Genomic DNA, 11164 nt, shown 5'->3' with positions numbered 1-11164 from the left:
AGGCGACTCGAGGGTTACCCTAGCCGCCGCCACCCTCCTCCCCCTCTTCCCTACCCTCCGCTGCCGCCAGAGGTGTCCTCAGGCTTGCACACGCTACACCAATGAAGATGGCGGCGGGGATCCGAGGGCTCCACCTTGAGTGGACGGCCTCGACAGCCAACGCGGCGGGCCCGGGCGGTGCTTGCAGTGTGGCTCCGGCGACGGGTCATGCCCGCAGGTGCTGGTGAGACATCTCCCCTTGATCGTGTGGGCGACGAGGCGACGGCGGCCGACAGTTGCTAGTGTGGTACTGTTCCCCACAGGCCTGTCGACGTTCATGGGAAGCTGCTCCTCCCTCTCGCCCTGATCTGCTCCTTCCCTCACCAGATCTAGGCTCTGGTGGCGCTAGCGCTGACTCCAGGTGTTGGATGCAGGATGCTTGTTGGGTAGGTGTGGATCTGGGGGAAACCCTTGGCCGACGCGACGGCCACATCAAAGTCGATGCCTTGGGTGCCGATCTCCTCTATGGAGGCTCTGGTAAGGATCAACACCCTCTCATCCCCTCCCCTGTGTAGTGGTGAAAGCCAAGATCGCCTGTTTCGGGCGGTGACAGCTCAGCAGTGCCGTATTCCTTCTTGGAGGCTCCGTTCAAGGATCGCAGGGGTGGCGAGTGAGTGGTGGTGGGTGTGGAGGCGGTGGGCGCCAGCTTGGGCTTTCTCTTCGGCATCTTTTCATGGGCTGCTAGTATGAAGGGTCCCTGCCAAGGTCGTCGGCGGATAGACACCCTCGTTCCTGGGCGAGAGGGGATTGGGTTCCCCTCTGCGGCGACGATGCTACGCCAGTTTGGTGGGATCCATGTGCTCCGGAGAGTCCTACTATTGGCCTCTGTTTGGTGCTATCTCTTTGTGCAGGTCCCGATGCTTCTGTAACTTCGGGGCCAGCAGGTCGACGAGGGTGCTCCTGAGTATTGTGGTCAGGGCTTGCAGGTTCTGTTCCAGTTTCTTCTCATTGACAACTTGGGTGCCAGCTGTTTGGGTTCTAGGGAGAGCCAATCTGTCGTTTGCCGGTCCGGCACCCTCCGAACCAAGGTGAGAGGGTAGGGGCCTTCTGCGGTGACGGATCCAGATGGTGGTCACGTCCATGTTTGGTCATTTGAGAGTGGTTACGACATCATTCCAAGTGCGACGGTGCATTCCTCGGTAGTCCTTTAGTCTATTCTGCTGGTGTTGGTTGTACCATAGGGTGATGGCCATGGCATATCGATGCTTCTGATCGCTTATGCTGGGGCCTTCGAGCTATTTCATTTGTGCACCTTGCATCAGCCATGTGTTTATTCCCTTTTTTTATTTGTTTCGTGCTTGTAAGTTGTTGGCAGTTGTAATCATGTCCGTTCATGGCTTTGTTAATTCAAAGCTGGGCTTGACTTGAGCCTTCGTTCTAAAAAACGAAGTCCTGAAGCCACAAAGGCTTCAGCTAACCTTGCTACAAAGGCCACCCATCCAACCATGGAAACCACTAAGGAAGACTCACTCAGGGTTGTCATGACATTATGGGCGGATATGCTGTTTGTAAACTGAATGAGGGTTTTGTGGAAGTGTATCTACCTCTCGTGGGAGTCTGTGTTATGTATATTGATTGAGCCACATAAGTGGTAGGTAGAATCTTGGGAATCAAGAAAATCTCGAGAGTATTTGTTAATCCACGGAAGGTGCGACCAGCCACTAGTGCTGCTCCTTTCCGACGTGTTCTTCTACGACACAAGTGTACCTAGTGCATACCTCATGTCGGCCAGTACGCCCGCATGCACCCGTATGATAACAAGTGCACTTTCTCTGGTTGAAAACTCATGATATCACCTCATTGCTAGATCAGGTAGCGTTGAAGTACGTACTTCACTATCTTGTCTTGTTGAAACTGTTGGCTCAAAGGTCCATTTGGAGAATGATAATCCCTTGTTTGATCTATCTGCTTGAAGTCAGGCAATATCGCGGACTGTCTCAATTCCTTGTCCAAGGTGTTGTGTGTTAATTCTGCCATTGGATAAGGTCCCCGTCAATAATGGATAATACTGAAGAAGTTGGAAGGTCCCTGTCAAAAGGCCAATCTAAAGAAGATGGCCTATATATATTCATGTTCTTTTGTAATCCGATCTGTTTTCTCTTGGTTCTTGGTATCTTTGTTTTCATTTTCAGGAGGGGAAAAAGCAGTATAATCTACTAGATCCCTCATGTCTTGTTATAATCCCTCTGCTCTATGTTGCTAATTTTTGGGGTGTAGAACTCGCAGTCCTAAGAAAAATATGCACCATCTGGTATTTTATACTCAATCGAGTTTTGAAGTTGGATATGAGATAAAAATGTTGAGACTTGTGTTGGAGGATGTAATATTTCAAAATTACTATAGTTGTGAATTATATGTCTTTAATATCAAATAACTTTTATTAAGTGCATTATCTTATTTTTCTGAAACTTAGCATATGGTCCCAAATCATTTAGGCACAACACTACTTATTTGAAGTGTGTTTTTTTTTCTTGAATAAGATGTTTTTTAAAGGAGGATAACCCCTGGCATCTGCATGCATCCATTGATATGCACATAACCATCATAATTAAATACTAGGATGTATATTTAGTTGTATTGTTGTCTTATGGGAATTCACTAATTTTGCGCAGGTACTTAATCATAATTGATGACTTATGGAGTACTTCAGCATGGGATGTTATTAGGCGTGCTTTTCCTGATGGTGATTGTCACAGCAGAATTATAACAACCACCCAATTCGGGGATGTAGCATCGGCATGTTGTAGTTATCAGTCAAAGTACGTATTTCATATGGAACCTCTAAAATATGATCAATCACGAAAATTGTTTTTCAGTATAGTGTTTGGCTCTGAAGATAAAGTCAGTTTTCCTGAGGATTTCAGAGAAGTCTCATCTGAGATTGTCAAGAAATGTGGTGGTTTACCATTATCAATTATAAATATAGCCAGCTTGTTGCCAACAGAAGAAAGCGAAATAAACCTCCAGCAATGGATGGACATTCGAGATTATATGCCTTCCACTATGAGGACAAATCCTACGCCCGAAGGGATAAAACAAGTTCTAAACCTTGTCTACAATAATCTTTCCCCTGAACTGAAGACATGCTTGCTGTATCTTGTTGTGAATCCAGAGGGCTACATGGTGAGTAAGGATGATTTGGTGAAGCAATGGGTAATTGAAGGTTTTATACGGGAAGGACAAAACAAAGAGGAAATTGCAGGGGGTTATTTTGATGAGCTTGTCAGGAGAGGCATGATCCAGGCTGTAGACATCAATTACCGAGGGGTGCTGTCATGTACACTTCACCACATGGTACATGATCTTATTGTGAAGAAATCCATTGAGGAAAATTTCATAGTTATCCAGGACTGTTTTCAATCAGCTATAGGTCTTCCTGACAAAGTTCGTCGTCTGTCTGTCCAATTCGGTGGTGCAAGGAGCGCAAATATACCGATGGGAGTCATGATGTCTGAAGTTCGATCACTTGCATTTTTTGGATTCTATGGATGCACGGACTTCATTGAGGAGTGTAAGCTTCTTCGAGTTCTAATTCTCCATGTGTGGGCTGATGAAGATAAAGTGCCTTTTGACCTCTCTGAAATTATTAGTAAACTACTTCCATTGAGATATGTGAAGATTGCATGTAATATCGCTGTCAAACTTCCAGCCGAGATTCAAGTTCTGCAATTCCTGGAGATACTGGAAGTGGATACACCAGTAGTTGCTATCCCATCGGATATTGGAGGACTCAGCAGGCTGTCCAGTCTAAAGATTGCAGTTACAGAGCTATTGAGGGAAGACATTTGTATCCTCCAAAAATTGGCAGCCCTCACTACTCTTTCAGTGGACGTGAAGACATCACCCACTGAATGGATCGTCTTTGGAAAGGGAGGATTCTTGGTCCTCACTTTCTTCACATTCAGGTGCAGTGCACCTCGTCTGCTAATTGAAGATAGTGCAATACCTAAATGCGAGAAGCTACACCTATGTTTAAATGGCCACGAAGCATCTCCTCGAGATGGTAAGAAGCCTATCACCATCGAGCACTTGGCAAGCCTTAAAGAGATATCTGTAAAAATTTGGGGTGCAGTTGCTAACAAGGGGTCCGCCTTGACGAATGTTATTACCAATGATGCAAGAAATCCTATTCCTAACGTTCAATTGATGGGTGATACCAGGTATAAATATCTCCTCTTGTTTTATTGCGGTGATTAAATATCTTCTCCTTTGCCGCAAAAAAAATAAAATCTTCTCCTTTATTTTGCATACTACGTTTAAAAATACTCCCACGTTTTTATTTTTGTTTTACTAGAAAAATACTTCCCACATAAGTACATACAAAAGCTAAAATGTGGGACTACCTACACACGGCCGCTTGCAAATTCCCAAAAAACACAATGGAATTTAAATGTGTATGTACACCCCCAAAAATGCAAGTAAACAATATAAAGTGCAATTGTATATAAACTGCAACTACCATGCAACAAAAAAGTGCAACTCAACTACACAAATATTAATCTATAAAAATACACAATATGTGCAATTAATTTGGTGGTAAGCCATTGAGGTGCCGAGGGCTTGGGAATTAAGGTTTCTCTCCCCCTATTGGCGCAGCTTCAGGTCTGCCTCGTTTCTTGTGGCCTTAGGTCACAGAGGCGTGGTGGACCTCGGTCCTTGCCGGCGGGAGATCTCCTGCTCTGTTTTTAGGTGTCCTTTTGTGTACATTTAGTGTGTATCCTACTCATGAAGGCAAGACGACAGTGACTTCCTGAAGATGAAATAAAGTTCTCCCCACCTAGTCCCCGTGTCGTCCGAGGGCATGCCGTGGTGTGTCTTTTCTGGATCCTGCAGGATTCGGACAACACTTGTGTTCAGCGGATCTACTTGGATCCAATTTTTGTTCGTCTACGATCTTTGTGTCTATAGGTTGAATACTTTCGATATATGCTTCTCTTCAGCGGCGATGGTTGTTGTTCTGGTGAGCTGGTCCCGTGCGAGTGGGACCTTAGCACAACAACTTCCCGAGTGTCTAGAGACAACAAGGTTTGTTCGGCTCTGGTAAGGAGGGCGATGACGACGGCGTGACTTCGGCTCGCTGCAGTGTTTGTAGTCGTCCTAAGTGGTCTGCGGGACCTGTAGACGTCCTAAGCGGTCTACAGGGCCTGGATGTAATTTTTGTTAGTTCTAGTGTTCTTTGCACTGCCATGACTATTGATGAATATGTTGGAAGTTCTCTTTCAAAATATGTTATTGGTTCATGACAAGAGCTCTTTTAAGATGGTCCCAAATTAATATGAATCGTTATTTTTTATCTAACAGCTAATATAACTATTATCACTGATGAGGTAAGATCCCATTAATATTTCTATAATGCTAATATCAAATTTGCACTTGATATGAATATGGAAGTAAACGATTGAGTTAGTAAATCACATATGTAAACAACGATGGTGATTATGCTGAATTCCCCTCTACTTTGTACAGTGGTGTAGAAGTCCACATGATCTTCGACCTCAACGATGGTGATTATGCTGAATTCATCCGCCTCCTTATTGGCGTGCTCGTGAGGTACGACGACGGTGAACACATCCAAGGGTATCCTCCTGTTCTGGGTAAGCAACTGTTCCCGAAAGAGCCAAACAGGTGGATGCGCATCAAGCTAGTGGCCGGCATGACTGAAACAATCCTTGCTGTTCGGGATGACAATCTGAACCTCATTGGCTTCCAGGCTAAAAACGGAAGGTGGTACGAGTTGGGGTTCGCAGGGAGGAGCACACGAATGCTTCCTGGATCCACCTTTTTAGACTGCGATTGTGACTATACAGACTTGCTACAGGTAAAAGCTACCTGTCTGGAAGAAAGAAACCGACTAGTCAGGGAAGAAATGGTGAAGATAGAGCTAGGCAAGACCTCCTCAATTGAAGCCGTGGGTATTCTCTCGGGCTACAATAATAAAACGGAAGGTGTGGCAGCTGATCGAGACACCAGGCGGGCACTGGTGCGCCTAATGCTCATGTTGTGCGAGGCCACGAGGATGACCCCATTCTTTGACACCGTGCTGGCTAGCTGGAGCGACACACAAGGAGGGAATAGCCATATCTTGAGAGAGGACCAGGCAATGTACGTTTGGTACTGGGGAAAAATGTCGGCCGTGCTGCTGGAGTGGGAGGCAACAGGTTATAAGAGTTGGGGACCAAATGAGACCACCGCGATGCTGGCCAATGAAATCAATGTCAAATCTGCACAAGAGGCACTCGCTGTCGTCAAGGTGCTTCTCAACACACCCGTCGCCCCCAACAACACTTGCACCAGAGGAGGCCGACCTCTTGTGGAGGTGTTTACCATGCGTGCTGACTCCGGTGTTGTTGACACCATTTCGGTTTTTGACGGGAGACGTGGCCAGACCATATACAGACACCATGCTAGCCCCACTCCTATCCACCACTTTTGGTCTTCGTCTCAAGTATGAATGCTGATTAATACGTACTATGATTTTTGTCGTCTACTCTCTCCGTTCGAAATTACTTATCTCGGAAATGGATGTATCTAGTAGAACTAAAATACATCTAGATATATCCATTTCTACGACAAGTAATTTCGGATGGAGGGAGTACTTTTAAGTACTAGCACTCAATTATATTGATATACCATATTTTGCATGTACGCAGGGTCCTAACGATTTGGTACTCACTGGACCATATAGAGCCATCTCAGCGGAGGGCAGCTTCGCCATCCAAGTCGACAGCATCATCTCCAGGACAGACGCCTCTGACGAACCTAGTAAAGTCAGTGCTGACATGTCCTGGGATTGCTACTCCGGTGAAGCCTCCATGTACAACAAGGTCTTGACCAACCGCATCGCCACAGACGACAAAGGCCAACTTGCAGAAGTGGCCTATGCTGTGTTCAGTGACGCCGTGGAGGTCACCGTCCAAATAAAGGTGACTAGAGTTGACCCCGCCGACGTTTACGGTAAAATCACCGCGCACAACCAGCACTACGGCAGCAACAGCATACTGCTCTTCAGCCGTACAGATTGGGATTTCCTTGCAACAAAGGAGGAAAAGAGGCAAGGAAGAAGGCGTGCAAAACTGAGGGCAAGTGGAACTTCCAATTGCTGGATTCCACTTACGCGATCCGTCGTTGCGGTGCCATTAGGCTCGCCGCTTGAGATAAGGGTCAATTTGTATGCATGTCCATCCGAATATGGGCTTACTGATTATTTCAAGGAGGATATAGATTTTTCTCTCATAGATCAGCATGTGGGGCAAATCAAAAGGCACCATGTGGTGGTTCGAGTGACCTCGCTGGACATCTGCACTCTCCCGGAACAAAGTCACACAACACTGCCTACGCTCGCCATGACCTGGGTTCCAGGGTGAGTCCACTATTACCAGACAACAAAATTCTTAATGTGCTTCAGTTTTCCATCTGCTGGGACTTTATGCTAATGACAAAACTTTCCTTTCCATATGATCCAGCTATCCAACATATTTTATGAGTGGGTCGAAAAAATGTGTATAGCGAGACTAAACAAATCTTGGCCTGTAAATGTTAATTGCTCCAACTTAATTTGATTCCATTAAAACTGTCGTTCACATTAACCCATCAGTTTAAAAAAACAGTAACCCTTATCTTACGAACAAATAGGTAGCGTATAAAAGAATAGGATGATAGTCGAAGATATGCCAGTTGGTTGGTTCGGTCAAGGGGATTAGGGGGGATTTTAACTTGCAAATCCTTCTCAACTCCTCAAACCAAACAAAGCCTAACAAAGTTTTTTTTTTTCGTGAATGAAAGCCTACTAAGGTAAATAAGGCTGCTCTTATGGGTTTTGTATTGATATCAAGAGATATCACAAGAAGAATTTATAGATGAGATATGCAACGGTGGCCCTGTCCTGCCGAGGGGTCATCCAGTTTCTTATCATAGGGTAGTCTCTTGGCTTCCTAAAAAGCTTTAACAGAAGGGCTCTCGCCAGCGTGACGGCTAGATAAGAACTCATCCCTCTAGGCTCCACCAGCGAGCCCGTGGATTTGCCTGCTTCCTGCATGCCGCTACGGTGGTTGGTGGAGGGAAGGGGAATCTTGGCGCCTTGGCTCAGGCTAGTAGCTTAGGTTAGGGTTTTTAATCCTTAGAAGTTCTATGCTCGGTCGGATGGCAGTGCTTCATCTTTAAGCGGGTCTTTCGGGCTCCGATCCTCCTCAAGTTTGTCGATCAAGAAGGAATCGCGGAGCTCTGGTGTAGATTCCCGCCATCTCCTTGGGGAGATGAGGTTAGGATTTCTCGCCATTTGTGCACGACAGCAAGATCTGGCATTATGTACTTCAGATCGATTTATGGTTCAAGGGCGGCAAGATCTGGGTGGCCTACGAAATTTGATGTAATTTTAGTTATGTTTGGGGCTCTTTGTACTTCTGATAACCTTTATAACAAGATTCGGGTCTTTTTGTTTGAAGAAAGGAAAAATAGAATTGTCCCTATGTTTAGTTTTCTTATATCTCATAGAACCCCGGGTCTTCTGCAAAAAGAAGAAACAAATATATGTCCTTAGGACTCGGGATAAGAATACCGGTCATACTCTAGTTTTTTTATACTCCTATTAAAACTCATCGCCAATTAAGTAGAAGCAAGCATTGTGTGTCCCCATATATGGTTATATATTCATCATGGATACAGTTTACTAATGCATCCCTAAAGAAATTAATTATTGTACGCAGGGTGACAAGTATGAGGACGGGGGCAGGAATGCCCATCGAGCAGCCTGCACATGTGTATATGGACTTCAACTGTGGCAGTGGTAAGTACAGTGCATTCATGGACGACTTGTGTGAAAAGCTTGCGGAGCACCCGGGCAAAGCTGCTGTCCATGGGCGGCCTGTCCTCGCCAGGCAGCGGCGTGGAAAGCCAACGAGGCTGTTTATGATCAGGCTAGCGGGTGACAGAGATTATGAATGGGTAACTCTGGCCGTTCGGGACGACAACTTGTGCCTCGTTGGCTTCCAAACTCCGGACGGGAGGTGGCACGAGTTCGGCTCCGGCTCCATAACTTGTCTCCAAGAGTCCACCTTTTTAGGGTCCAATGGAAGCTATGATAGCTTATTAGGTGAATCTGGAGACCGGTGGCAAGAGCTGAAGCTGGGCAGGAAGTCCGCAACAGATGCCATAGGAAAGCTCTCGGCGTACGAGGACCGAGTGGGCGTAGTAGTTGATCAAGACACCAAAGTGGATTTGGCTCGCCTGATGGTCATGATATGCGAGGCCGCACGGTTGGCAGAAATCTACGACATGGTGAAGAAAGGATGGGAAGACGGAATCTGTATCACCGACCGGCAGGTACAGCACATAGATAACTGGGACAATATTTCTCGCGTTCTGCTTGGCAGAAGAAGGAGAGTCAGAAACATAGGTTTGAAGAAGGAAGACGACGCGGCAGCTGTAGTGAAGATGGTGCTTAACCCTTTCCGTCCCCTTGTGGAGGTGTTTGGCCTGCGTGCTTACCCTAGTTTCAGTGGCACCATCTCCGCCGTGGACGACAAAGGAAGCAAGGTCGTCATTTACAACAAGGACCCTCAAGCCAAACGAGATGATACTCCGTCCTCTCAGACGCAAACTCAGGTATGTAGGAATCAATCAAAATGAAGAATTTATTGTAAACAGACGATAGTGGGATACTATATGATTTTGTCAACAGTTTCTAACAACCGAGTATATATGTACACAAATTGCAGAGTAATATCGATTGTCACCACAAAGAAGCACAGGAGGATTTGCCACCTGCTGTAACGTACAGACCCATCTCAGCTGACGGGGAGTTCTACATTCAAGTCAGTGGCAATTCCACCACACATACCTCCCGTCTCACCTTGGTATGGGATGGTCATTCCGATAAAGCTGCGTACAACATCATCAACACACACCAAATCAGCATAGGCAGCTCCAAAGCTGAACTAACGTATGCGGTGCTCCACGATGCCGTGGAGGCCACCGTGAAGGTCCAGCTGAATCTCAAGGAACCCGAAGAAGCTGGCACCGTCACCGGCGTGTACGGTGAAATCACCGCGACCAACCAGCACTACAAGAACAAGAGCATCCTGCTCTTCAGCCATCCAAAGGAACAGGCAGTAAAACCCGAGGTCAATGCCTCGGATGCCGTTTCAATTTCACTCAAGTTGATGAGGGGTTTCATTGTGGCGTCACTTGAGCGCTTGCTTGTGATAAAGGTTAGCTTGCGTGCTGTGTGCTCCAGCTATGAGGAACCCATATGCTTCGAGCAAGAAGTGAGTTTCGACCCCAATATGGGTACCGCGCAAACAGCGAAGATCGATGCACCCACTATGGAGGCTCAAGTGATGTTCATCACCAACGAGCGAAATGCGCCCAGCCAGGTAAAATCACATGCCTATGAACCTAGTTCAAATTCGATCTACCTGCTTCAGTTTACACATCAAACGCTGCACATAATTTTATTTTTTTTGCAGGGAAGGGTAAAGCAATGGCGCCGGCGACCACGCGCGAGTGCCGCAATACTCCCCAACACTACTACTGCGGGATGAAGAATAAACAAACAGTGTTTCATTTCCTTGTTTGTGTGCTGTTGCTTTTAATTATGGATGTCCCCTCCCCTGTTCACAACCATCTATATTGTACATGCGCTGGAGTATTGTGGATTTGTATGATTGTAGAGTATCCTGGAACTATCTAAACCAGGACTGTATCCTGGACCTAGTATTATTGGTTATTTGCGTGTAAACGACGACCCAGCAGGTTTGTTTCCATTCAAATAACATAAATTTGGTCGAATTGCATCTATAATCTATGATTGTCATGTGAAGTAAAAAAAGAAATGCAGGGAGTATGACTGTATCCTAGCCTGGAACCAGTATGCAGAGTTGAAGGAGACGGTGTGTTGATGGCGACGGGGCGGAGCAGATGGCGGTGAAAGCTATATCGCCGCCGAGTTGCCAAATCCATCCCTTTTCTTGGTCCAAAAATCACCCCGGAGATCCAGTTTGCTTGGAGGGGAGCCGGCCGGATCTCTCCATCTGCCCTTGGACTAATGAGCTCAACATCGGCTGTGGCGGTCTCTCAGATTGGGTCGCCGGAGCTCTCGAATGTGCCAGGCAGGGGTCTCGTTCCTCGT

General features: G+C 46.4%; 1 protein-coding gene across 2 annotated transcripts in view; it reads left to right on the top strand.

The window, feature by feature from the left end:
• Positions 1-10774, top strand: part of LOC123072908 (uncharacterized) — a 14786-nt gene extending 4012 nt beyond the window's left edge. Inside the window, exons 3-9 of one of the 2 annotated variants that reach the window (XM_044496583.1) lie at positions 2652-2798; positions 2904-4199; positions 5506-6484; positions 6690-7399; positions 8742-9639; positions 9753-10409; positions 10503-10774. In XM_044496583.1, the coding sequence (XP_044352518.1) occupies positions 2652-2798; positions 2904-4199; positions 5506-6484; positions 6690-7399; positions 8742-9639; positions 9753-10409; positions 10503-10577 (4762 nt within the window). In that variant the 3' untranslated portion in view covers positions 10578-10774. Of the gene's footprint in view, positions 1-2651; positions 4200-5505; positions 6485-6689; positions 7400-8741; positions 9640-9752; positions 10410-10502 lie in introns of both variants that reach the window. The other variant, XM_044496582.1, reaches the window with a different exon arrangement.
• The last annotated feature ends 390 nt before the right edge of the window (positions 10775-11164 follow it).

The sequence above is a fragment of the Triticum aestivum genome, chromosome 3B, assembly GCF_018294505.1.
Source record: "Triticum aestivum cultivar Chinese Spring chromosome 3B, IWGSC CS RefSeq v2.1, whole genome shotgun sequence".
In the NCBI taxonomy this organism is placed as follows: Eukaryota; Viridiplantae; Streptophyta; class Magnoliopsida; order Poales; family Poaceae; genus Triticum; species Triticum aestivum.
This window is presented reverse-complemented; position numbering and strand designations above follow the sequence as displayed.